General features: G+C 58.2%; 1 protein-coding gene across 2 annotated transcripts in view; it reads left to right on the top strand.

Moving 5' to 3' along the window:
* Positions 1-11,037: 11,037 nt before the first annotated feature.
* The window catches only part of CBFA2T3 (CBFA2/RUNX1 partner transcriptional co-repressor 3), a 78,502-nt gene continuing 61,891 nt past the window's right edge, over positions 11,038-27,648 (top strand). Inside the window, exon 1 of one of the 2 annotated variants that reach the window (XM_086350306.1) lies at positions 11,038-11,458. In XM_086350306.1, the coding sequence (XP_086206432.1) occupies positions 11,371-11,458 (88 nt within the window). In that variant the 5' untranslated portion in view covers positions 11,038-11,370. The remainder of the gene's footprint in view (positions 11,459-27,648) is intronic. The other variant, XM_086350307.1, reaches the window with a different exon arrangement.

Genomic DNA, 27,648 nt, shown 5'->3' with positions numbered 1-27,648 from the left:
TTTGCGGCTGGCCCCGGGGGAAGTTCCCAGGGACCCAGATAAGTCTGCCGGATGCAGCCTTGGACTTGGAGCTCCAACCGGGACCCTGCAGACAGTGACCCCATGGCGATGTGATTGTTGCCATGGAGAGACAGTGCTGTCCCGGGTCCTGGGGGACCCTGCAGGAAGATGTCCATCCCGTGGCTGAAGTCCTGAGCCAGGTAGCAGCCACCCACCTGCCCCACCCGAGCTCTTCCTGCAGAGAACAGCTTGCTTCCTCTGACAACACCTGTTCTCTCGGCTGACCCTGGGGAAACTGAGGCCCAGGGCAGCCAGGGAGCCTGCCCAAACAACAGCTGAGCAGGCCGGGGCTGCAGACCCTGTGGGCTGAGAGCAAAGCTGTGTGATTCATTGGCTTGTGGTGTTGTGTCCCTCTCAGGCCTGATGGTCTTACAAAAACCAGCTCACTCTGTGCAGATTCCCTTGTCCATAGGCATCAGTCACCTGCCTCCCGGGGCCCCTGAGACTGCAGCTGGGTGTGAGGTCCTCAAGGGGTGGTGCTCAGAGAGGACTCCCTGTCCTCGGGCTCTGTCCATCTGGGAAGGAAGACTGACATGTTGTACACACATATATACACACAGACATAACGAGTGCACGCAGGCCTCCCAGACCTGGTACAGGGGAGGCTGCGGTTGACATGTTCCTTCCTTCATTCATTCAGCAAGCACTTATCGATCACATACTATATGCCAGACCCAGTTCCAGGGGCATGGGACATCAGTGAAGAGACAGATGCTTGCCCTCCATAGACACAACGTCCCTATGTGGTACGTGAATTAATAGCTAAAGGAATCAGAGGACTCTTCATTTGAAAAGGAAGAATTGAGATTTTCAGGGCAAATAATAAAAGCTAATCTCTTTGGGGCTCTTAGTAGGTGGCAGGCAATAGGAGGAAGGCATCCTTCTGTTGGTCTCAGGGTCCTCATTGTACTGAGAAGGAGCAGGGTCTCCCGAGGATGCCCAGCGGCAGGCAGTGTCCAGCTGGGCAGAGGGAAACACCCCTGGGCATCAGTCAGGGGTGTGCCTCCTCTGGCCCCTTGGCCAGGACAAGAAGAACATGTCTGCTCTGCAGCTGTGAGTTTGCTCCTCGGCCCCTGGAAACAAGAAGCAACTCACATTTTGTCTACATCCCAGCGGAGCTGTCCTGAGCCACTTGCCAGGACAGGGCCCTCGTCAGTTCAGCTGTGTTGTTCACGCCCAGGTCCAGAGAAGGGACCATGCACTGTTGTTGAGGCACCCCTCTACACACCTTTGGCCCCACACAGGCCTGAGAGCTGAGCACCAGCAGGGCCAGCCCTCCTCCCTGCCCTCCTAAACCCACCTCTGTCCCACCCTCGGGGAAGCTCCTCCTCTCCACCCGGTCCTCCGGTCCTGCGAGTCCTGCCTCCTCTGGCCCCTGGCTGCTTTCCCCTCCCTCTCAAGTGCACATGGCCAGATCTTTCCCTCCCAAAGGCAGGGACCTCATGGGATGCTCTCAGCCTCCTTTGCATCTAGGCACAGCCACAGTTTAACCAATAAGCTGGAAGGGAGAACTCTGAAAATTTCTGAAAAAGATTTTTCTCCCTGGCTCCTTTTCTTCTTTGAATGCAGTGTTCACAAGTTGTGATGGTTGGAGCCACAACCACCATTGTAGAACCACGAGGCAGCAAGCCAGAAGCCAACAAGCCAACACTCAGGATGGCAAAGCATGAGGACTAGGAGAGCCGGGGTCCCTGATGATGACATCAACTCACTGCACCTAATCCAGCATCACTTTCTCCAAGTTTCCAGAGAACTAGTGAGTGCGTCTGTTAAACCTCTGTTAGCTGGGCCTCCTGTTACTTGAAGCTGAAAGCATCCCCAGGAAATGCAAAGCATAGTAACTGAATTCCCAGGCTCGACCTGGTCCACTGCCAGCCCTGCTTGGAGGCCAGTGGAGAAGACATAGAACCTGGAGATGAAGCCAGGACAGCCCCGCCACTCACTGCCTGGTGACCTTGGGCCAATACTGAAACCACCCCCACCGGGCTCGCCCATTTTTTAAAAAATTATTTTTGGCTGTGCTGGGTCTTCATTGATCCATGAGGGCTTTCTCTAGCTGTGGCGAGTGGGGGCTACTCTCTAGCTGTGGTGCACAAGCTTCTCATTCTGGTGGCTTCTCTTGTTGCAGAGCACAAGTTCTAGGTACATGGGCTTCAGCAGTTGTGGTGCTCAGGCCAGTAGCTGTGGCACACGAGCTTAACTGCCTCGTGTCATGTGGAATCTTCCTGGACCAGGGATTGAATCTTTGTCCCCTGCACTGGCAGGCGGATTCTTAACCACGGGACCACCAGGGAAGTCCTGCTTCCCTATTTGAAACTGGAGGGGGGCCAGCACCCACCCCCTGACCCCAAGCCCCCTCCAGTGTACCCCTGCCTGGAACCACTGCCCTGAACCTTCTCCAAGGGCTTTGCCAGCTTGAATCAGCCATGACCCCACAACTGTAGCAGAAGAGAGCTGAGCTGGCCATGGGGAGGCAGGTGGTGGTCCCTCTAGGGGAGTGGACTTCCTAAAGACTGCCCAGAGCCATCCTGGAGACAAGCACTAGGTGGCTTAATCAGGGTTGAGAAGGGAGGGGGAGCCAGGGATGAGTCATGAGTGGACACCCCCACCCCCAGTCCAGGCTGAATCCTGGGAGCTCCCTGACTCCCAGGCTGCCCTCGAGCTTTGCTGGAGGAGTCTGCTCTGGTGGTGGGGAGGAGTGTGAATCCCGGGATCCTCCCTGCAGCCAAGGAGGCAGCCAAGCCCGCCTGCTCCCACGACAGGCCATCTGGTTTACCCACAAGGCTACACCTGGCCGTTCCCCTGTACTAGGTCAGATCCATGAGCGAGGAAAGGTAACCAGGCTGCTGCCCCATCTCACCCTCAGGCCCCCACTGGACAGATGGGGAAAGTGAGGCTGGGGAGGCTCAGATGTCCCGGAGCCAGGTGGAGCCTCCCTCCCCACCAAGTGAGGGAGGGGGGCAGCTGAAGAGGCGCCAGATGGCCCGGATTCCCGGCTTCTGCAGAGACGCCGGGAACAAGACCTCATCTCTCAGCTACTCTCGCAGCTGAAAATATTTACATCCAAATACGTCCCAATGCGTCATATTTTTGCCTCAAGCCAGTCTGGGAGTCTGTCCCCACCACCTGGGAGGCTGTGAGGCCTGCTGAGGAAGGGTCTTGCCTTTCAGGGGAGCTGATGAGTCTTACCAGAGGCCGGCATTAAGGAACAGGGGCCTGGGAGGGGACCCAGAAAGGACCTCAGGGTTCTGAAAAGATGACCTGCCAAGTGCCTTGGCCTCAGGGTCTTTAGAAGCAGCTGGCTCTGCTCGAGAGCACTCCCCACAGAAAAGGTGGGAAGAGCCCATGTGGGTTCGAGGGTCTGCAAAGCTCTTGACTTCCTCCCAGGAGACTTGCCATTCTCGAGACTTCCCTCCCACGAGATTTCCCTCCTGCGAGACAGCCCTTCCCTGAGATTTGTCAACCTCAAGACTTCGTACCCTCGAAGCAAGACTGTTCTCCTCCATGCCTCACTGCATATGACATGTTACTTTTACTGTGGTTTCTTGTTTTGCTGACCTTCCTCTTGAGGTGTCCTCAGACCTGTAAGGGTGGGACCTGGCCTCATTCGCCCCAGTGCAGAGAGCAGCATCCAGCTGCAGTCGGTGCTCGGGAGGTGCGTGTGCAACACGTGGACCACCGAATGTGGGCAAGCTCCTGCAGACCCTTGGCCTCTGGCTGCAGGGATGACCAATGAGACGGCCTCGCTTTCTGGGCTGTGCAGAAGACTGAGAGTGGCAGAACGCTGTCTCCTCTGAGTGCTGGAGGCAGGGAGGCCAGAATCAAAGTGTCCACAGGCTGTGCTCCACCTAAAGGCTCCAAGAGGCTTCTGGGCCACACTGTGTCCCCCCGCATATTGGTAGGTTGAAGCCCTGAGCCCCAATGATTCAGAATGTGACTGTATTTGAAGATGAGGCTGCTGGGATGGTCCTGATCCAGTCTGACCAGTGTTGTTTTAAGAAGAGGGGACTTGGATGCACAGAGAGACGTGGGGCCTGCAGACACACAAACATGCACCTGGATGGTTACAGCAGCTTTATTCAGTCCCCAGAACTTGGAAGCAACCAAGACGTCCTTCAAGGAGAATGGATAAAAAGTCTATGCTTCATCCAGACAGTGCAATATTACTCAACACTAAAAAAAAAATGATCTGTCAAGCCGTGAAAAGGCAGGGAGGAGCCTTAAATGCAAGTTACTGAGTGAAGCAGCCAATGTGAAAAGGCTACAGACTGTGTGATTCCAACTCTAAGACACTGTGGACAAGGCAGAACTATGAGACTGTGAAAGGATCAGTGGTGGCTAGGACTTGGGGGAGGTGGGGATGAACAGGTGGAGCACAGAAGATTTCTAGGGCAGTGAAGCTGCTCTGCATGCGACTATGATGGTGCGTACAGGTCATTATCCACTTGTCCAAACCCATGGAATGTACACTACCGGGAGGGACGCTGGTGTAGACTGTGGGCTCTGGGTGATTGTGGTGCAAGTCCATCTGTTGTAATCAAAGTACCACCTGGTGGGATTGATAATGGGAGAGGCTGTGAGTGTGGAGGGACAGGTGCTTGATTTTTCTGTGAACTGAAAATGACTTTAAAAAGTAGTCTATTTTAGAGAAAAAGACCCAGCCCCACAGAGCTGGCCTTCTAGTGGAGGGACAGGCAATAAACAACATGAGTGAGAAAATCTCCTCACCCGGAGATGGTGCCAACCCCAAGGCTGGAGGGAGAGGAGAAAAGGGGGCAAAGGGAGGAAAAATGACATCTGTGCCCAGTGGAGTAAGTTTGATCCCAGAGGAGTAAGGACGCCGCTTCACTGAGGATCCCAGCCCTCCCCGCCCTACCCCTGGTCTCTGCTCCTCACCAGCCCCAACCCTACCTAACGGGGTTGAGCCTGGACAAGGTTGTTCATCTCTAGGGATGGGAAACTGAGGCTCAGAAGGGAAGACTGTCACCTCTGTGTGACCCCAGCCCTCCCGGGGACCCGCCCACCTGCCTGCAGAGTGCATCCTCTGAGTCGTGGGGAGCTGCCCACGACTTTAATTCTTTCTGGATCAAACACAGCACCAGATTTGTTGCCTCATGTCTGGTGGGCTCAGAGGAAATGCAGTATGAGCTGAGTGCTGAGATGGGGGCAGACACGGCTTCTCTGTAGGCAGGCAGCTCGGGGCATGGGGCTGAGTGGTGCCCAGGACGCGGGAAACCTCAGCCCACAGTCAGAGAGAAACCAAGACCGGACAGGGCCGACCCCACCCTCCACCTGGGACTCCTCAAAGGGAAAGTGGCCTCCTCAGGGAGGGGCCTTCCCCTTTGCAGCTTGGCTGCTCAAGGGAGCAGAGTGGGCAGCTCCCCATGACTCAGAGGATGCACTCTGCAGGCAGGTGGGCGGGTCCCCAGGAGGGTTGGGGTCACGCAGAGGTGACAGTCTTCCCTTCTGAGCCTCAGTTTCCCATCCCCAGAGATGGACAACCTTGTCCAGGCTCGACCCCATTGGGAAGGATGGGGGCTGATGAGGAGCAGAGACCAGGGGTGGGGCAGGGAGGGCTGGGGTCCTTACTGAAGCGGGTCCTTACCCAACCCGCCCGGCTTCCCCAGCCCCTCTCTGGGTCTGACTGGACCCAGCCTGGTACCAGACCCCAGACTCGTGCACTGCCTGGTGACGTGAGCAGGCTGCTGAGCCTCTGGGTGACAGTGGTGGCGAGGGTGTTTGGGTCAGGTGCGGAGCACACCGGGGAACCATCTCAGCACCAGGTCAGGGGAGCTTGGCTATCACTGCTAGCTCTTATTTCCATCCTCACACTCTGTCCTCACTGGGCTCAGCCCAAAGCCCCCGTCCTGCTTGTTGAGTAGGCAACGGTCAGGGCAAGAGGCGCGGCATGGCTCCCCCACTCCACACCCACCTCCGGGCTCGGGAGGCGCACGCTGACCCAGCACAGGCTACCGAGCCCTGGTCCCCAAACTCAGGGGACGCTACCCCATGCCTCTATCTCCCGGAACCTGAGCCTGGAGCACCCCTCTAGGGTCCAGGTCTCCAGAGGCAACTCACTCATGTTCTTGGGCCTCGGGACCCACTTCCCCTGAACTGGTTGGACCACTGGGGTTGGAGGTTGAGGAGAGGTGGTCATTCCTTCTGTCTTCTTCATGAAGGTGGGGAGTGGAGTCCTGAGGGCAGAATTCATGCCTGGGAGGTTATAGAAGGGTGGGGGGCATCCAGAGATGGTGTGTGTGCACACACTCGGCCTTCCACCACACTCAGGTGGATCCTGGGCTGCACGCCAAGGACGCAGCCATCGCCAAGAAGGGTGAGGTCTCCACCCTGGGGCTGCTCTCCTGCTGTCCACGGAGGCTGGCTCACAGCAACCACAATCCAAGGTGCTAATGCTGTGATGGGGCATCCAGGACTGTGGAGGCACAGGAGAGGCGCTTCCTGAGGGCTCTGAGGGACGTGTAGGAGTTTGCCAGGTGAGGACCCGTCTGTGGGAGGAGCTGCGAAAGGTCAGACATAACGAAGGCACTTTGGGGAGAGAAGCAGTTCCTATGAGAGAGACAGCTGCTGAGCGGAGAGGAGTAGAGCAAGGTGGTATCCAGGGTCGCCTTTGGCATCCGTCCTGGGGCCTTGGGCAGCCACTGAAGGTTTATGAAGAGGAGTTGGATGATGACTGTGTAATTTGGGCAGATGTTCCTGCTGTGGGTGGGGGTAGGGGGCAGGAGCCAGGGGGCTGAGAGGAGGGAGGAGGTCTCTGCAGACAGTGAAAGGGGGGGACAGAGGGAGGGGGAGTAGGGGAGGGGAGCCCTCACTCCCAAAGGGCTTCCCTGGGCAGGGTCCTGAGCTGGACAAGCAGAATTCTCAGGGAATCTGACTGGAACTCTGTTCAGGATGAGCTTTCTGGCGACAGCACGCCCACAGAGACCACAGCCAGCCTCGGCAGAGCAGGATCTCCGCGGAGTGGTTTCACTGAACATGCACCGCACCCTGTGAGGTGTGCCGTGCGGTCCTCTTATTTTCTAGTTGAGGAAACTGAGGCCCAGGGAGGTTCAGTAGCCAGCCCAAGAGTATCCAGCAAAGACAGCTAACGTGACAGTGTGACCCCAGGGGTCTCTGACTCGAGGCCTCCACGTGGCAGGTTCTCCAGGGATGGAAGGCCCTGACTGAAGCACTGGAAGAGAGGGGTCTTCAACATGAGCTAGAACAGTGGTTCTTTATTGAGGGAGAGGGGTCCATGAACTTGGATAAGGAAAAGATTACAGGGACTTCCCTGGTGGTCCAGTGGTTAAGAATCCATCTTCAATGAATGGGATGTGTGTTTGATCCCTGTTCGGGAAACTAAGATTCCACCCACCTGCCGTAGATCAATTAAGCCCATGCTCTACATCAAAAGACCTTGTGTGATGCAATGAAGATCCTGCATGCTGCAGCTAAGACCTGGCACAGCCAAGTAAATAAATATTAAAAAAAAAAAAAAAAAGATTACACCTGTACTTCACTAACCTCTAACCAAAGTGTAGCATTTCCTTTTACCACGAACACAGGTGTGTCAGCCATTCCTGTGAGCTCAGCACGGACAGACTCAGCTGCGTTTGTCACATTTGTAGGTCAGCAGCAGTCAAGTAGCAGGAATTTCATGGGGTTCAACCTAGCGTCTTGTATTTCGGCTGCTGTGACATTTGATGTCACAGTTCTCACTCACATCTATGGTAAATAGAGAAGCATGTATATTGCTACATCAGAAAGATCTTAACAGTTTGGCATCTGTATTTGGATGAAAGGAGTTTCCTTTGTACTTCTGTGAATGTATTCGTGTTCCCAACATTGCTTTGAGTCGAGGCTCATGGGTTTCACCAGACACCAGAGGTGCCCACAGCACCAGAGGGTCAGGACACCTGCTATCAGCTCAGTGTCCTCCTGCTTGTCTGCGTGGGCTCCAGCCTCTGGCCCCAAAAGATAGAACTCCTGCTGCCAGTAAGTGTGCCAACTTCCTCCAGGAGCCCCGGAGCCCTGCCTCGTGTGAGGGATTCCCACGTATCAAACCAGGATGCAAGTGGCCCTTCCCTGTGACCCTGAGTTTGCTCTGTGACACTCTGACTGGGGAGTGGTGGGCCAGGAGTCCGGCCCTGGACTGGCTTCGCCTGTCAGTCCTGAGCGAGCACACTATGATCATCAGACCACTTCATTCCAGACCTGGAAGCAGAGGTTAGCCACCCGCCAGGCTGTGGGTTGAAGAGTGCTGGGCTGTCCTGGCTCCCCTGTAGCTCACATCTCCCCATCGGGCCTTCTCTGGGGCTGTCCTGTGTCTCATATCCCTCTTTGGGGGGCTGCTTTGTGGTTGGGAATGTCACCCCTGTGAGTCGCAGTCCCTGCTCTCTAAAGCACAGCTTACCTAAGATTTGCATAGAATTGTGTTTCCACTGGTCCATCCACCAGTCACCCATCCCTCTCTCCACCCATCCTCCTGTGAGCCATCCATGCACCACCCACCCATCCCTCCATCCACCCAACCATCCTCCTGTGATCCATTCATCTACCCATCTATACACCTATCCATCATTTATCCACCCCACCCGTTCATCCATCCACCCATTAATCCATCTATCCACCTCCATCGAGTCAGTCATTCACTCAGCAATCATGGGGCTCCTACAGAACAGGAAAGGAGGCAGAAATAAGACACCCATCCTAGTGACTTCCCTGCCCCTCTCCGCCTAGTGGCCTCTCACCACTGGCCTCCACTAGCCTCCCTCCAGCACCCTGGCTGTCCTACAGAATCCTGAAAGCCTGGAGCTGTGATCACCTCAGGGCCCTTCTATCTGGAAAGCACTTGCTCTCACCTCCCCAGGGGCAGCTCTGATCCCTGAGACACAGCTTCCAAATCACCTCCCCTGATTGCCCCATGGGCCACATCTCTTAGGGGCTTATTGGTTGAATGTCTGCCTCCCGTGGGAGAAAAGGCCCCTCGCCCCCTCCCCGCCACACGGGGTGCTGGCAGCCGTGGCCTCTGGAGGGAGCGGCCCCACCCCTCCTACTGCAGCCGCTTCCTCCTGGGCGCCTTATCTCCTGGGCCTCCCAGCTCCGAAAGCCACAACCAACGTCTGCTTCCCCACAAGCCCCAACTGCCCGGCCCGGGGGGAGTGGGGAGCAGGCAAACACTCCAGAGATGGCCACCAAGAGCGGTGTGGCACCCGCTCCCTATTCGTGGACAACTTTCTTCTATTTCAACTCAACCTCTGTCAGCCCCACTGATCAGAAAACCAGGCAGGATGAGAGGCCTCTCACGAAAGTGGAAGTGTCCCATCTGGGGTGTCCCGCAGGTGCAAGGTGCCCTGAACATCTGCCCAGAGCCAGGGTGGGGACTGCCTTCACAGGGGAGGGGCCTGCGTCTCCCTAAGACCCTTTCACTCCCCAGCTTAGAGAGGTCCCATCTGCAGCCTGGAAAATGGGGTGACCCAGGGCTCCAGTAGCAGTGGGGGTCACAGCTGCCCCATGGACCCTGATGCAGGCCGTGCCCGACATCTTCCATATTCTCCACCCTGAGCGGCCTGGGAGCTGGGACCACGGTGATCAGGGCATCACACACACCGAGGAAACTGGGTTGGGGGGTAGGGGAGCTGGTGGCCAGTGTGACCCTGGATCCCACCCTAACCTGGAGCAGGGCAGACCAGGAGGGGCCGTGAGGAGAGCAGAGACACCGGGGACTGGGCCCTGGCTCCCGTGACCGTCCTCTCCATCTGAACCCTGGGGACTCAGGGCAGCCTGGCCCACAGGGGACGTGCACGTGGCGGCCCCTTCCAGGAACAGACAGGGTCTGTGCTGCACAGGCTCTAGAAGGATGCCCACCTGTGGAGGCAGTGCCTCTGGGGAAAGACAGAGGCAGGGGCATGGACGGGGTTCTCCCTGGGTGCCCTGCGCCCTCTGCACTGCTGGGACTGCTCCCCACGGGCAGGAATTACCTAGAAATTCAATTCAGCTTGTCAAAATTTATGAGCTCTGGGGCTGCAGGCTGCACACCTCTGGCCAGTCTGAGGCCCTGAGCCTACACCAAGTTTGGGTCCCCAGGGACTGATTGACAGGCCAGTGGAGGGCAAGGGGCACGCTGTCTCCTTCAAGGGGTCTTCCCATGGTGGTCACCACCTTCACCAAGTGACTGTGTGCCTGTGCACAGCCTCACCTCCTCTGTGCTGGGTGAGGGGTCTGGGACGCCCGTGTCTAGTCTGAGAGGTGACCGAGGGCCCTGGCATGCTTTCTGTCATCCCTCAGACTAGGGAGCAGCCTCACGCTCAGCAAATTCCACCTGTGAGTCTGAATTGACTGTTCCCCAAGGAGTCCATCAGGAAATGGGGTGAGGATCTCCAAGGAGACCCCAGCCAGGAGGACAAGCTCAGAGAGGGGGTTTCCTTGTCCAGCCCAGTGGGCAGCGCTTTTCAGGGTGGTTGGGGGCCAGGACCTCCAGGCTGCAGGGGAAAGCCTGAGTTCAGGGGCTGGCCAGAGTGGCAGGACCAGGATCAGACCAGGGCTGACCCAGAAGTCAGGTTCAAGGTTACGAGTGAGGCCCAAGAACAGCTGGCCCTGGGAGGAGGGCCCTGGGACAAGTCTGGCTGAGGTCAGGAGAGGGTGGAGACCCCCGGACCACCCCAGGCTGCAGGATGGGCCAGGCCAGAGAGGAGATAGGCAGGCGCAACTGGGCTGGGAGGCTTGGCCAGGGTGGACATTGTCCCTCTGTTGTTGATCTGTGCCCTCACGTCCCCCCTGCACCACCCCAGGTCAAGGAAGCACGCCCAGTGGGCCAGGCTCTGGGTGGGTGGAGTGTCACCGGCTGGGCTGGAGGAGGAAGTTGTTGGGAAGTCAGAACGGAATTGCCGTGAGGGGAGGCCGGGCAGGGCCGGGCCCAGATGGTTCCTGTTGAGGAAGCAGTGGGCACAGCTGCACGGCTGCTCCCCGGCCGGCCGCACTATCACGGTGACACAGCTGGCTGCCTCGCCGCAGGCTGCAGGCGACCTCCCCCACCGGCGCCTCCCCAGGCCCGCCCCGCATCACATGAGCCCCTGCGGCTGCCCGCCCCTTCCCCAGGCAGCTGCAAGAAGGCCTGAAGCAGTCTGGGGGACGGAGACCTCTAGTTCAGAGGAGCCTAGGCTGGCTGAGGCCTGTGTCTTTCCCTCGAGGGCCCACAAGGTTGAGAAGGGCACTTAGTGTGGGGCTCACCAGGCTCCACGCTGCTGCCCACCACAGGGCTGCCCACCTCCCACCTCAGCAGGATTCAGATTCCTGAACCCACCCTCCGGCTCCATGTCCCGGGCGTCCCCCGTGCTGGACAGTGGGCCCTCAGCATCCACCAGCTGCTCAACGCCCCGGGGTCCCAGGAAGGGCGGTCCAGGTAAGGGGATGGAACTGGTTTGGGGGCGGAAGCGGCGCTGAGCAGGTGGCATGAGGCAGTGACATCTCCTTGCTGTGCTTCCCGGCCTGTTGACTCATGTCCAACATCAGCACAGCCTCCCACCGGGCACAGACCTGTGCAGCTGGGGCAGGTGGCCGGGGAGGGCCAGCAGGTGCCAGGCCTACGGGTGGGCCCCACCCGTTGGCCCCACCCAGAGGCAGACGCTGGAGGTGGAGGCTGCTCAGTGAGCAGGGCCCCAGGAGTCGGCGAGAAAGGTGGTGTGCAGAGCGCTGGGGACCCTTAAGACTTGGAGGTCAGAGGAGGAAACTGAGGCCAGATGGAAAGGGGCTGGTCCAGGGCCCCAGGAGCGAGTGGTGGTCCAGGACCTGCTCCGCCCTCAATGAGGAGCAACCTTCCAGGGCTCCCACCAGCGGAGCCAGTGCCAGGGAGAGGTGGTTGCACAGGGAAGACCTCCAGGGGCTGCTGACTGGGGGGTGCAGGAGGCTGTGGGCCCAAGCTGCAGGATCACCTGCCCGGCTCTCCCAGGACTCAGGGGCCCACAGAACTGCACACAGGAGGCCCCGCTCACCAGCCATAGCCACGTGGCCATGGATTAGGAACACAGATCCTCAAGTCTCATTGCAGTAGCCTGCAGAGTGCAAGCAGGCCTGAGTCACCCCAGCACCCCAACCCCAGACAGCCCATCTCCCCTGCAGAGGGACCACCTGCCCTAAGCGGGTTCCCACCTGCCCCAGCCAGGGACCCGAGGGCCAGCTCCACCTGGCACTCAGCACATCCAGGACTGGGGCCCCAGGGTGTGCAAAGCCTGCCTCTCCACAGTCACTAGCGTGCTGCTGATGATTCTAAGACGTTGCCAGGGAGGCTCCAGTCACTGGCCTGGGATATGGCTGCCCTGCGCTCGGGCTGACCACAGTCTCTGGTCCCGTCCAGCTCTAGCTGCGACCACACAGCTGTTCCTTCTTCCCCAGGGTGGCCCTGCCTGAACCCCACTGTCCTGGGACCACTTGTTGCTCCTCACCTGGGACCAGTCCCTCTTCACCTGGGCCTCAGGTTCCTTGTGTGTCAGGCCCCATCCTTCGGCTCCATGAAAGGGTCAAGAAGCTGCTTCTCAAGGCCAGGGGTGGGCAGGGGGTAGCGGGTGAGGGTGTGTGAGCTGCCGGCCGTGGCTGTGTTCAGATGGATGGTGGCATGTCCGCATGGAAGGGGTCTGAGGCCGGGAAACGTGATGCACCTGAGGCGCTCACAATGTCACTCCAGGGGTTGGGCTGCGGGCCTCTGGAGCTTCCTGGGGCGCTTCACGGACAGGAGGGAAAGCAGTGGGCATTTCGCTCATGCGTCGAGCTGGGGGCTTGCCTGGGCACGGGGTCCCCGTCCTGGGACTGCGGCTTTTAGGAACTTATGGCCCATCTTCTCTAAATCACCTGGCTCCATGGGACAGACACAGACACGTGGGGAGACATCCAGCTCCCCATGCCCCTCCTAAGGGGCAGAGGGTCCCCAGGTGCCAGACATCTCCACCATGGGAAGTGGCAGGTGGGGCTGTGCTGGAGTTCATGGGAGCCGGGGGGTCCAGGACAGGCCTTGGGTCAGTGGGTCTGTCCTGCAGGCTTCCCAAGAGTCTGTGAAAAGCTTTGAGATTCCAAACGTCAAGTAGCACCTAAACCACTAAAAGAATAGTAAGTAGTATCTTCTAAAGCTGAGTCTGTCTGTCTGAGAACGTGTGTGAACCCTGCGCTGCCCTCCTGCTGGTAGGAAGTGGGGGCAGTGCTGAGGGTGGGGGGACAACAGACCCGTGGACAGACCCACCCCTGCTGGTGCGTCCCCGAGGGGTGTGCAGCCGCGGCAGCAGACAGAAAGGAACAGTGCTGGTTAGAGGGTGTTCACTGTACTCAGGCTTATTAGGTGCCCAGCTTCCCTGGCAGCCCAGTGGTAAGACTCTATATTCCACTGTGGGGGCTACGACCTCGCATGCCACAAGGTGCGGGCAAAAATAAAGTGCCAGTCGTGTGTGCTAGGAGCTGAACCCCACAAACAAGAGGTGGAGCCAGCACATTGGCAGGGGTGCCTCGGGCAAAGGAGGCTCAGGGGCAGTGCCTGAAGGGGAAACTGAGTCAGGCCTGTTCAGTGTCACCTGAGAGGGACAGGGGAGTGACAGGGAGACAGGGAGTGTCCCATCACTAGAGGGTCCAAGCGAGGCAGCTTCGTGGAGGGCGCCATCTTGCGAACCTTGGGTCACCTGGCCACAGGGGTGGGGTTCAGAGGTCACCACTGTCACCAAGTGGCCTTGACCTCCCTCCCCTGTCCCCCTCCTCCTGTCCCCACCCCCCCACCCCTTCCCCACTCCAGCCACAAACATTCTTTGTCTGGAATGCCGATCCCTGCTGTATTAATTTCCTGGGAAGGCTGTAACAAATCACCACAAATGGGTGAATTACAACAGAAATCTCCTTCCGATTCTGGAAGCCAGAGTCTGAAATCAGGAGGGTCGCAGGGCCAGGCTCCCTGCAGAGGCTCCGAGGAAGGGTCCCACCTGCCTCTTCCAGCTCCTGGGGGCTCCAGGCATCCTTGGCTTGTGGCTGCATCCCTCCCATCTCTGCCCCCATCTTAATGCGGCCTCTCCTCCTCTTCTAAAAAGTGGTTTTGGAATCTAGGGCCACCCCATTCCAGGTGACCGAGCTCCAACCATCCTGTCTGCGTTCCAGGTGGCAGGATTGGGGCAAAGGAGCCCATGGCCTGCACAGCTGCCTCCGGCACAGCCAGGCCCAGGGCTTGGGCTCATGGCCTCCAGCTGCCATGGGGGTCACGGAGCCTCAAGGGCTGCACCCTGCAAGAGGGGAGCCAGGTTATCAGAATCCAGTGTGTTCTCTGCCCCACTGCCCGCCTGCCACCCCACTTTCCGATCAGCCGAGGCCCTTGGCCACGCTTTCAGGGCTGTCAGGAGACAGTCAGCTATGGATACTGGGGAGTTCATACTGGGAGGGCCCAGGGCGTCTGGGATTGGCGTGTGCCTGGGCGGACGGCAAAGTCCACAGCCCCTCTCTGTAGTGTGGGACTGAGAACCGAGCCCCACAGTGACCGTCCATCTGCATCTCTGTGCAAAGTACTGCAAGCGATTTGTCCTTTGACTCGTGTACCGTTGCCTCACGTGGGACGGCTGTCCTGTCCCTGCTCTGCTCACATCCTGCAGGGCTTCCTTCCCTTCCCCAGGCCCATCTCCACTGCTTGTTGACCACATGGTGCTGGGGGCTCCTGTGTCAGGATATCGGCTCAGGGCTGCCGAGCCCCATGTGAGGTTGTGACTGCCATCTCAGAAGATACCAAGGTTCCGAGGGGCACACAGCAGGCAAGAGCAGAGGCAGGCTTGGACCCGGCTCTACTGACCCTACAGGATGGATGAAGGGCCAGATGGGAGTGGGGGCCCATTACAGTGGAAGGAGCCCTGGACACCTGCCAGATCAGTTGGTCCTGGCAGGAAACTGCTCGCATGACCACTGGGCAACAGTGTGGACAGTTTGAAGAGAAACCACTGACACAGATCAAACAGAGTCGCCCGGCCAGCACAGAAGTCTGGGGGACACTCCTTGACCTGAGGGGTGGGAAGGGAGGAGAGGAATGAGCTAAGAGAGGGGCCAGGAGAGGAACGGAGTGGGAGAACCCTGGAGAGAGGACGGCAGGACAAACGCCCGTGTGTTCCCTCCATGACCATCTCCTAGGGTCTCCTGACCTGCCCCAGGCCAGCCTCCAGGGGAGCAGGGGTGCAGCTTGCCCCCATCCCCCCATGCCCAGGGTCAGGACCCAGCGTAAGTCTGGGGAGGAAGGGCTGCACTCCACCCCAGGTCCTGGGAGGAGTGCATTACCCCCGGGGTACATGTGGAGCACTCTTTCCCTGAGACCTGCAGTTTCCACGCTGTCCCATCCCACAGTCCTGGGAGAAAGACTTCCGGGGGCAGCCAGCAGGACTCCAGCCACCCACGTCCTCCCCACCTGTTAGACAACAAATCCAAACTTCAGAAGACAGAGCTGGGGGCAGGAGTGATGCCCAGGGGACAGGGTGCAATCCAGGCCAGCTTCCTGAAGGAAGTGGTCCCTTGGCGGGTAGCTAGAGGAGGCAAAGACTTTCACTTCTCAAAGTGTCTTGACTGAGAAGAAAGGCATTGGTGTTAACCTCTCACATCTTCACTTCCACAACTGCAGTGGCAGAGGAGAGGCCAAGGGAAGGGAAAAAGGGGCCACTGCTGGACTCGGGCTCATTCACACAGGTGATGGGGCCAGAGGTAGGGCTGCAATGACGCTAATCAAACTCTCAGCATTAAAACCCCTCATACAGTCTCACCAGCACAGCCAGGGCAGGCAGACATCCTGGGGCAGGCAGTGATCGGCAAAGGGTGGCCCAGAATGGAGGTGGCATCCATGGGGACCCCATCCAAGGGTCTTCTGGGGGTGGGGTGCTGACAGGCTCTTTTCATGGGACTTTGGGGAGTCAATTTGCCATTCCGTTGTTTACAAGACTGAATTCAAGAAAAGTCAGGCCGGATCACCTCTCCACTGTGTGCACGCCCTCTGGGGGCTTCCCCTGCCCACCTCCCATGCCCACCCTTCTCCCTCTATCCAGCTGGTGCATGGCCACCCCACCAACACCCCAGACACCCTCCCGCCCTGGCACTGTTCCCTCCCCATGGGCTCGTCTTCCGTTTGGCTCCCTCCCACCCCCTCTTTAAGTCTTTGCTCTGGTTACCCTCCCCTCCCCTCCAACTTGTGTGCCCAGTCCTCCTTTCCTGCTGTTTCCCCTTCACTTTTTACTCTATCTGACGAAGGAAGCGGTTCTGTGTCTACTTAACCTGTCTCCCTGGTGTGCTGGCTCCGCTGTCTGCTTGCCATGGCACTCTCAGCACCTGGAGCGGCACTGCCAGGGTGCCCAGCACTGGGTGGAGAGTGCACCCCGTGTCCAGGCGACTCGACCACCCGCAGACAGCGAGTGCGCTGATCAGCACAGGGGCCCTGGTGAGTGGCTTGTGTTGGTCTCTAGATGCTAGATCACAGCTGCTGTCAGACGGGAGCTGAGGCCCAGAGATGGGAGTGACCTGCCAGGGGTCAGACAGCATGTGGCCCCAGGGCTGAGTCGGACCCAGGCCTGGGGGTGAGACCGGGGCAGCCCGTCCCAGCCTCTCCCCACGGGCACCAGCGTTCCCTCCCCCGCAGCCAGAGGCGTGGATGGTGCTGGACCACCTGCCCTCCCGTCTTCCCTCCCCGTGTCCTCTACAGGGGGGCACAGGGCCCAGAAAGGGAAAGGGACTGCCAAGCCACAGAACACCCAGGCAGGCGGCTTATAAACAGCAGATGAGGAGGCTGGCCATCCAAGATCACGTGCCAGCAGGTTTGATGTGTGATAAGAGCTCCCTGGTCCACTGTGCCCCACCACCACCAAGCAGCACTTCCAGGAAAGGCCCAGGGAGGGATGAGAAGGGACAGTGGCCAGATGGGGATGCTTACTGCAGGGAGGGCAGGCACCTCCCGCCATCCTGGTGGGTCCTGTTGCCTTGCAAACACTGACCTGCTAACCATCCTACATCCCAGGGATGGAGGAACCTTTTTGCTGACCCCCATCCCAGCACCTACTCAGCCACAGAGCCCACCCAGGCCCATTCGTACCTCACCTATCTGGCCCTGGAGGACTGGGTCAGACACCCAGGGTGCACACATTCCTCCCCCAGTTCCTAAGTGGGAGCAGGGTGGGTCAGATGTGGACTCACCCACCCAGGCCAGCGTCTGAGTGGAGAATCCCTCAGTCGTGGCCACCTCTGCTCCGGATGGGAGGGCTTGGGTGGCACTGCTGGGGTCTGGGTGATCCTTGGGTGATGACTGGGTTGTGTATTGTAGGCCTGCTCCTTGGACAGCAGAGGCTCAGGGCCTCTGCAGGGACAGAGGAGGGACTGCCAAGGTTGTTCCCCAAGGACAGGCTGCTCCCTGGAGGAGGGGGCAGGGTGGAGGCAGAGGAGAGGGCTGCTCCATTCCAGAGTCCTTCCTGGCCCTGGGCATGGCTTCTGCCCAGTAACCCTTCAAAGGCACCATTGACCTGGCTGCACACATGAAGGCAAATCTGAGGGGCCAAGAAAAATACCCAAGGTCACACAGCAGTCCCCAGGAGGGCTGGAGCTTCCCTGTCTGCCCAGCACCCTCCCTGGGAGGAAATGCACTTGGGTGGGGCCTCAGGAAAGGGACCCCCTTGGCACCCAGCACTCCAGTGTGGGAGCCACACCTGGCAGCCTAGCACCTGGGCTGAGCCCTCTGAAAGCCCATGGTGGGGTCTGCTGGCTCTATGCCAGGGAGCTCCGAGCAGATGCTGCCGGCACCCCAGTTGACAGCTGGACAGAGCACTGCCCCCGCTGATGCCCGAGGGCCGCCCACCCCAGGCCTCAGGGCAAAGCCCTGTGCTCCTTGCTACTCTGCAACTTTTAGAAAACCGGGCCCGGCCAGGTTCCTGCCTGCCCTTGAAATGAGCTCGGGCTTTCTGAGGGCCACTCCATGCAACTGAGGGCTCATGGGGCAAGGGGGACTCTGACTGTGGCTTTCACTCTGTGGGTGCAGCAAGGGGTCCCTTCCTGAGAGGAAGCTCCAGGGGGCTCACAGCCTGGGGGGCTTACGGCCTGGGGGGGCTGGTGGACGAAGGCGCACATGTCAGACGGCAGAGAGTTGGGCCCCACCGGCTCACAGCTGCAGGAGCCACACTGATGGACTGTTGTTGCCCTAGAAAAGTGACCAGTGTCCTTGGTGCCCTTGGTCTGGTGGACAGGGAACCAAGGCCTGGCCCTCATGCTGGCCAGGGGTCAGGGAGGCCACCCTGAAGATGCGCCCTCCAGACCTGTCTGCTCAGGTTGGACCAGGTCAGAACCAGGAGGGGAGGGCCGGGCTGGAAACCAGCTCCATCACTTGCCCAGGACCCCACAGGCCTGTCTTCTCGTCTATGATGTGGGGGTGGCAGCCAGCCCCCGAAAAGCTGGGGATGGAGAGGGAGGACCCCGGCACCCACCCGGCCCAACCCACCCTTCTCAGCCCTTGCAGGATCCTGGCTGTGACCCCCTGTCTGCACCCCCTCCCCGGCCAAGGCCCCTGGTGGGAGTGAGGAAGGGGCCCCGTGGAAGGAAGTAGGGATTCGCCCGCCCTGGGACTCCCAGCGCTTCCTCCTTTCCTCCCAAATCAGGGTGCATTTTGAGTGCATGGAAAGCCCCAACCTCACAGGCCCTGGGAGGGGGCAGCATGGCAGTGGGGAGGCCAAGCAGGAGGGGCACTGGGACGCTTGCCTCCCAGGCCGACAGGGCCCCTCAGAAAGCTCAGGGGCTGTGGCTGTGGGGGTCTCCCCACACCCGGGTCCTCTTTTTAAGACAAAAGGTCTAAGGTTCCAGCCTCGCTGTGAGCAGAGCGACAGCACAGACACAGGAACCCCAACACCCATACCCTAGACCTCAGAGAGATCACCCTTTACTGAGTGGTCCCAGGGCCCACCTCCCCAGGACACTGCCCGCCACCCCAGCCCCACTGCTGACCACACACCCACTCCTGCCAGGCAGCGCCTCAGCCTCTGGGCCAGGAGCCTCCCCAAGAGGCTCCGTGTGCACAACCCTCGCTTCTCCGCTCCTGTTTCTTAGGAGGCCTGGACAGACGGATGCACGGACAGGCGCCGTTCCACCCCTCCACCACCACAGTGTTTTCTAGACCCAGGGTCAGGACTTGATATTCTAAAGCAGGTGACAAAAAACTGCAAGTCAGAACAGTATCGTTCCAGTTCGCAGCCCCCAGGTGCGTCTCACCCTGCTCCATCCTCTGAGGCCCAGGAGGCCGGACGAGGGACTCTGCTCAGCTCTGGCCCCTCGACCCGGGCTTCCTCGTCTGCAGCTCGAGGGGCTGTCCCCACCTGGGGGGCTCTCCAGGCGGGGGCCGCCACTCGAAGCTGCAGGGCAGAGAGCACAGCTGGCTGGAGGGGAGACGGGAGCAGGCAGCTTCCTGTGGAAACTGAAACCGCCAGGTGCTTCCCTCCCTCCCGCGGGGACCAGAGACAGCTGGACGAGGTCCTGCAGCCCTGCCCTGCCGAGCCGCCTCCCTTTCAGGCAAATGTCCGAGGTCCAGACTCTGCTTCTCACCCGTCACTATGGCGACGCACCTTCCTGAGCCCCTGACCCAACCCTCAGCACAGATGAGACCAGCCAGCCCTGAGGCTCTGCCACCCCCTGGGGCTGCCCGTCCAGCCGGAGATACCCTGGCATGGGATTTCAAAGTCTTTGGGCAAAAGCAGGATGCAACAGATACCTGAATAATTTCTAACTTGAATACAAGTGAAAATGATAACGTTTCAGGTAGACCAGATTTAACAGACGATTTAAAGCCGATTTCTCTGCCAGAATATGAAACATTTCACACGCAGGCCACGTCCAGTTTCTACCACACAGGCTGCTGAGCCTGCAGGACCTGGGAGACAGAGGGACCAGCCTGGTCGGCATCTGCGGGGGGCCCCTGACATGCTGCCCGCTCCTGCCATTGGGCCACCTTTCATTTAAATTATGAAATAATCTGCCCACATCAGGAAAGCCCCATCCCAAGCAGGGGAAACAAGCTGTCACTTCGTCCCAGAGCTGCTCCCTCATTGCACTTCTTCATAAAAAGGAGTTGCTCGTAGATCCAGTGCCCACTGCCCTGGAGGCTGCCCCCCTGCCCCAACCTGGGGATCACTGAAAGCCAGGCTGCAGGTCCCGGACCCAGTTCAGGATGCCCTGTGAGGTCGGTCCCCCAAACTCGGCTCTGAATCCTCAATGTAAAATGGGGCTTGTGTCGCATGTCAACACCAGAGTCGCCCACCTGTGGAACTGTCCAAGGAACTGTTTTATCTCTGTGTCTTTCCCAGATACGTTGTAATTGTCTGTGTTTTAAATTGCTACATAGAAGTATTGAGTCTGGCGATCTTCCTTTTTCTCCCCATGATGATAGATAACACGGCATCAGCACCGGCGTGGCCGTGTTGCCTGGTGGCCCCCTAAGCCAGGCAGCTGGAGGGTGGGGCTGCGAGGTGACCCCTTATAGCTCCTGTTGAGAAGGCCTTTTGTACAGTCACGTGTCCAGCGCAATGTTGGGCATTTCTGTAGGTTGTGAATCCCCGTGGCTGCTGGGGAGGCCCCACCCACGGAAACTAGCGTGGGTGGAGGTGGGGTGGCATCTGAGCACCGAGCCGGTGGAGGCCTCGGCCCACCTGATCCGACCTTTTCTGAACGTGAGCTCAGCAGTCATCTGGGTGAGGCTGTGGCAGGGAGTCTGGCTGTGATGAATAGAGGAGAGGCTGGTGTGGTCTCCCTCGGTCTGCACTTTCCCCTCCCCAACTCAAGCTCTGCTCCAGACCTTCAGTGTGAGGCTTGGGTGGTGGAAAGTCCTGGTGGTGTGGCTGCCAAGCAGCAGGCTTGAGGTCTCCAAGCTGGGAAACCCCACTCCAGGAAGCCAGAAATGGCACTCTGAGTGGCCCCTTGATGATGCTAGAAGGAAGAGGTGGCCAAGGGGACTTTGGTATCTGCCCGTTGGCTGCCTAAGCACCCCTCCCCAGGCCTCCCCCAGACAGCACTGCACAGAGGTGGCCATGGCCAGTCCTGGAGGAGTCAGGAGACTGCTCTACTGAGCAGACACACCCGTGCACCCCTCAGCAAGGCCAGGAATACATGACAGGCTGTGCTGGAGCCCGGGCCTGGCAGGACAGCCCCTGCTGCGGAGGGTGTGCAGATGGGGTATTGCCGTCAGGACGGAGCCCAGAGGCAGGGGGTGGGGCATTTGTAATAGTAGTGGCACCTCGCCGAGCTCTCCCTGTTCCCACAAAGGAGACATGTGAGCACCCCATTTCACTCCCATGGCCCTGCCATGTACTGGATGCCAGGATCTGGCTTCCAAGCCAGGCGATCTGAGGCTGGCTCCGTGACTTTTGGCTGGCATGTTCCCTAAAATGTCTTTTAAAAATCAAGTCCCCTGTAAGGTGCTGTTTCTCACAAAGCGGCCTCACCCAGCTCAGTCACACCAGCCCTGGGCTGCTGCTTTTGTGTTGGGTATGACAGGAGCTGTTGCCGCTGCAGAAGCTTTGGACGGTGATGGCTGGCTTCACCCCACATGCTGGCCGCGAAAAGAGTGACCTTAACACTCCTGCTGGCTAATATGTGTGAGATGTGCGGTAGCGAGCAGGTGCCCCACCCCCTCGGAAGAAAGCAAGATGAGGTCGCAGAGGCCCAACTGGGGCCTCCGAGTGGGCATCTTGCTGCCACTGTTACTGAACCAACTCAGGTCCCCTCGCCCGCAGGCTGCAGAGCCCGTTCCCTGATGCCGCATTGTGATGAAGGAAAGTACCATGTTTATTACAGGTGGCAAGCAAGGAGAGCGAGCAGCGCAAGCTCAAAAGACCCAGACTCGCCAATGGCTTTCAGGGAAGGGGCTTCAGAGGCCAGGTGAGGGAAGGGCTGCAGGGTGTCTGCACAGCTGGTGCACAGTTCTCAGATTGGTTGGCATCAAGGTGAAGTTTTGAGCATCATCAGCCTTCTGCTTTCCACCTGGTCTGGGATCTACATGCTTGTATCAGGAGTTTTCACCTAGCGGAGGTCTTGAAAACAACTTCAGAATGTGTGTCAGCGTGCGGGTGTGCATGTGTGTGTGCTCAGTCGTGTTCGACTTTTTGTGACCTTATGGACTGTAGCCCACCCAGCTTCTCTGACCACGGGATTTCCCAGGCAAGAATACTGGAGCGGGTTGCCATTTTCTTCTTCAGGGGATCTTCCCGACCCAGAGATCGAACGTGCCTCTCCTGAATTGGCAGGCGGGTTCTTTACCACTGAGCCACTGGTGAAGCCCACATGTGTCAGACCTTTATCCAGATTTTTCAGGGAAGTGGGAGTTCAGTGACTCTGCTCTGTGGCTGGTTTATAGTCTAAATTGTAATCGATTTCCAAGCCCAACATGAATTCTTTTCCTCTACATCTTCATATTTCGTAATCATTCACTCTTGAGTCAGACTTTTGAGACTCAGGGCGGCCTGGGAGACTAAAGCAAAAGCCATTTATTTCAAAGAGCAGAGATCTTGGGGTAATCATTTGCTCTTGAGTCAGACTTTTGAGACTCAGGGTGGCCTGGGAGACTAAAGTAAAAGCCAATTATTTCAAGGAGCAGAGATCTTGGGTGATTAGGAAAATGCAGTGATTTCACCAGCATCTTCCTAAGACTGGGCGATGATGCCAACAGTCTGGCTTGCAACATCTAACACTGTGTTTACCATCTAACAGGTCATGTGGTCTAGCATGTCATATGTTTTATGCTGCACATATGCTCGGGGCTTATTTTCATGGAAACCCTGAGGCTGCAGTTGCAGGTTTACACCTGGATTAGTGGAAGCGTTGCCCCAAAACCAAACTTTCCAGGCCCAGACAGGGAAGCCTGGTGTTCTGCAGTCCATGGGGTCACAAAGGGTCAGACATGACTTAGCAACTGAACAACAAGACTGACATTTGTCAGCTTTAATTCAAATCAGTATGTTATTAAATGACTCAGCTCATCTTACTTTGGAATTCCACTGCTGATGTACATGGATGGATGGCAGACGGGTGGGTGGATGGGGAGAAAACGAAGGAAGCTGGAAGGCAGGTGAAAGCAAACTCTTGAAAAGCTAAAAACACCACTCTTCTATGAAGAGTGTGTCTGTGTTTGTGTGATTGCTGAGGTAGCCGGCTGGGAGGCAAAGGTGACTCAAGGGAGAATGTGGGCGACATTCCATCCCAAGAAGAGAGAATGCCACCCTGAGACCCCTAAACACAGTCGGTAAAGCACAGTCTTCACTGTGAGCATAAATGGTTTGCAACTTGTCGGTTTCCTGCTGCTGCTGCTGCTAAGTCACTTCAGCCGTGTCCGACTCTGTGCGACCCCACAGACGGCAGCTCACCAGGTTCCCCCGTCCCTGGGATTCTCCTGCTGCTGCTGCTGCTGCTGAGTTGCTTCAGTCGTGTCCGGTTCTGTGCGACCCCATAGACGGCAGCTCACCAGGCTTCCCCGTCCCTGGGATTCTCCAGGCAAGAACACTGGAGTGGGTTGCCATTTCTCAACTTGTAGCGTCTGGGGCCCAATCAGCGTCAACAGAAAGACATCCAGGCCCGTGGCGGGATGCCCACTGACCGTGGAAGCCTGACTGGACACAGGGACACGAGACTGGCGTTTCTATCAGAGGAAGGTGAGGAGGAGAGGAGTCTGGCTGGGTCTTTATGCCCTGAGGCAGAGCCTCGGGTGTGGTCCAGCCTGCGGAAGAGACTCACTGTTCACTGGAGGAGGGGCTCAGGAGAGGAGAGGTGAGAGGAGGGGGCAGACCACAGGCCTGGAAGGCAAGGACCCCAGGCCTCCGTCACACACCTTTGGCCAGGTCTCTGGAGAATCTTAGATGCCTGCCAGTTGGGAAGACCCCAGCCACAGACCAGACCAGATTGCCTGCTGTTGTGACATCAGGCTCTGCCAGGCGCCCCCAGGGCTAAAGGGCATGCTGAGGGCAACCATGCTCCGTGGGGCCCAGTGAGTGTGACCCCTGAAAGGTGGGTCCTGGAACCTGGACATGTTTCAGTCCTGGCGTGTGGACTTTTGGCAGCTTGGTCCCCTGGCTGACCTGGTTGCAGGTCACCTGGGAGCCTGCGCCCCTCTGTCAGCTCGGGGCAGGCCTGGCTCATCAATCCCAGTAGTTTTCTGTGGAGCATGGATGAGGTCTCGGCATCACTCATAGCAGAGTGCTCCCAGGGCTAGTCCTGACTGGTGGTCACACACTGTCCATGGGGAACAACTGTCCCCTCATCCACAGCTGGCACTTTAGTCAAATGGGATGAAAATGTCATGACCACGTAAAACTGGGGCAGAGGCTTCCACCACCGATCATCGCTTTCTCTTCGAGTCTTGTCTTCGGACCACACTTGGTTTGGATTGCTCTGTCCTGGGCAATGAGTCTCCTTTGTGCATGGTTTTACGGCAGGTTTTAGGAAGTCCTTCGTTGGAAAAGACTCTGATGCTGGGAAAGATTGAGGGCAAAAGGAGAAGAGGGCGGCAGAGGATGAGATGGTTGGATGGCATCATTGACTCAATGGACATGAGCTTGACCAAACACCAGGAGGTGGTGAGGGACAGGGAAGCCTGGCGTGCTGCAGTTCATGGGGTTGCAAAGAGTTGGACAGGACTGAGCGACTGAACAACAACAGAATTAGGAAGCCCTAGCGTCCCCAGAGCACAAGGATACAGCTATGTCCCCACCCCCACACCGCTCAGGACAAGCTCTCAGACAAGATGTGAAAGCTCTCTGGGATCCGTTACTTCATCCATGAAAAGTCAAATTTCAGATAAACAATATTTTCACATAAGTATATCCCAAATAATTCCTGGGAGACACTTATACTGATAACTATTCACTGCTTATCTAAAATTCAAATTTAACTGAGTATTAATCTGGCAACCCTCCCCACGAAGGATTTCAACCCTGTCTCCAACAGGATTGCATTCAACTACAAATAGCAGAAAACCCAACAGCAGTAGAAACCGGGTTTGTTCGTCTTTGTCCACGTAGCAGAAGCTCAGAAGCAGGTGGTCGAGGCTGGTGTGGCCATCCAGGACACAGGCTGCTTTGCTCTTTCTATTCCACCTCCATTTACTAGTGGCTTCCTAGCTGCAAAGTGGCTGTACCACCTCCAGGCATCACGTCTGCCTTCCAAGCAAGAAGAAAGAGGAAGAGAGAAGATGCAGAGAACAAAACTGGACCAGCCCCTTCATATAAGGAAAAGCAGGCTTCTGCAGAAGCCCCAGGCAGCAGACTTCTGGTTTCGCCCAGGACAGGGGTCCAATCCCCAGTCTGAAGTGCCTTCCCAAACCAGGACTTTTTGACTTCTCATTTCGCACCTTCTCTGCAGTTTTCAAACGGTCTCCGCACTCAAGGCTCCACCCTTTCACAGCGTGTCCGAGTTCACAGCACCTGCCGTGTGCCCTTGGGGCCTGGCACAGAGTCTACCCCTTTACAGATGGAAAAGGGTGGGCCTCCTTCTCTTCTGGGGCTGCACTGGTCTCTCCCCCAGCCCCCACCCTGGTCTCAGATCTGAGGAATGGAACTCCCCCCACTCTCTCGGGGTCCTTCCACAAACAAACTAGTGAGTGGTGCCCAGGGGCTCTGGAAATGTGAGTGTTCCCACGAGAGAATCCTTGCTTGTCTACCTCTGCCACCCTCCCCTGCCTCTTCATTCCGACACCCCCCCAGTAGAACTTCTCCTTTCCCTCGGAGCAGCCCAGTTCCCCATTCACGGCCACCACACTGCCCTCAGCTTCTCCCCGGAGTTTCAGGTTCTGAGAGCTATTTCAGGTCTTCCTCCCACCCGCCTGCACCCCGGCCCTGCCTCTCTGCATGGACCGGCCACATGGAACTCCCTTCCCTGAGCCTCCAGACCCATGGCTGCCTGCCCCACCAGCCATGGTGGAGAGAGGCTGGACCGCGGCCCTCACCTGCCCCCTCTCCTGGGAGCCAGGGACGACTGTGGTTCAGAAGGTGCCTTAATTCTGGGTCTGCTTTGATTTAAAAACAGCTTTCTTGAGATAACTCACATAGTATACAGTTCACCCATGCAAGGTGCCCAATTGCAGTGGCTTTTAGTCTGGTCACAGAGCTGTGCAACCGTCACTGCCGTCTAATTTTAGAACATTTTCATCTCCCCTAAAAGAACCCCTGTGCCCCTCAGCAGTCACCCTCACCCACCCCTGTCTCCTCCTGTCTCTCCATCCGCCCACTCTGGACGGTTCACATCAATGGGATGCTGTGATGTGCTGCCTTTGTGTCTGGCTCCTTCACTGAGCGTGATGCTTTCAGGGCTCATCATTCCTCTTTCCGGAGAATCCTATTCCGTTGTTCAGAGTGTGTGGCAGCCTGGTGAGATCCAGCCCACGCCTACACGCTGTGTGTCTCGGGTGGGGAGTGGCTGCCCCTCTCTGGGCCTCAGCTCAGGTGAGGTCTGCTGCCTGGGCCTGGTGTGAGGATTCCGTGGGGGTCACAGGTGAAGTGCCCCAGGTGGGTGGGAAATGACCGGCCTGCCCTGCAGTGAGCATCTGTGTTCCGCCCACTGCATTCAGATCCTGCCCACATCCTCCCCTCCCCCAACACCCAACTGTGTCCAGACTCCAGGGTGTGGGTGGGAGGGGGGCTGTCTCTGGAATTTGGCCCATCCTGAGCAGGGGTGTCAAGTAGACTGTGGCTGGGGTTGGGGAGAGGTCTGTGAAGGTTGGGGAGCACTGGTCAGCGCCCCACACGCTAGCTCCAGGGGCTCATCAATCCCCAGCCGGCCTGGGCCCACGCGGGAATGTGGGGACAGTGGCGTGTCCCTGGGCCTGGGCATGGGTTTGCCCCCTTCGCGAGCTGAGATTTCGTCTCTTACACAAGAGGAGGGGGTGGGGCTGACTGGGGGACCAGGCATGGCCACCTTTGTCTTCCGGCTTCCCCAGGGCAGACCAGGGAGGAGGCAACGTCCCCTCATCTTTGTCAAGAAAGCCCAGCTCTCCCGCAGAGCTAGGGCAGACCTGGCTCCAGCTCCATCCAGCCTCAGAGCTGCTCCCAGACTAGCCCCATGGGCAGGAGGGAAGGTCAGCCACACACCGCTCCCCGTCAGACCCCTGCTGGGCTGGCCTCTTGGCAGGAAAAGGCCTTTGGGGGTTACATCCCTGTCAGACTCCTGCAGTCCCAGAAATGAGATGGCCTGGGAAGAAACGGCCAACAACCTGGCCTGGGCATGGTTGTTAAATCAGTGAAATCAGAGCTGTGAAATCAGCTCCGAGGTCTGTCACCTGTATGGGGAGCCCCCCCCCCAAGAAGGTCACAAACTGAGGACAATGGGGGGTATCCCCAGACAGACTGAAGGACAGAGAAGATGAAGGGGGATCTGGGGCGCCCGGCGGGGGGAACCCCGTCTCCAGACACACCCTCCCTGCCTCCTGCCTCATCTTCTGTTAGTGCCCCTGGGGGAAGGAGGGATTGTTCAAGGGATATTTGAGGCACAAATGGGGAACCAGTAGGGTTTTCTCTGTGGGTGAGGGTGGTCCTCTGTCAGCTGCTCATTCAAGGGCGACACAGAAAAGCAGTGTTGGCAGAGCCCGTGTGCGGGTCCTGC

This window comes from Bos grunniens, chromosome 18, assembly GCF_055505025.1.
Source record: "Bos grunniens cultivar Pamir isolate PY7600 chromosome 18, Bosgru_T2T1.0, whole genome shotgun sequence".
NCBI classification, from domain to species: domain Eukaryota; kingdom Metazoa; phylum Chordata; class Mammalia; order Artiodactyla; family Bovidae; genus Bos; species Bos grunniens.
Note: the sequence above shows the minus strand (reverse complement) of the source record. Positions and strands in the feature narration are given on the sequence as shown.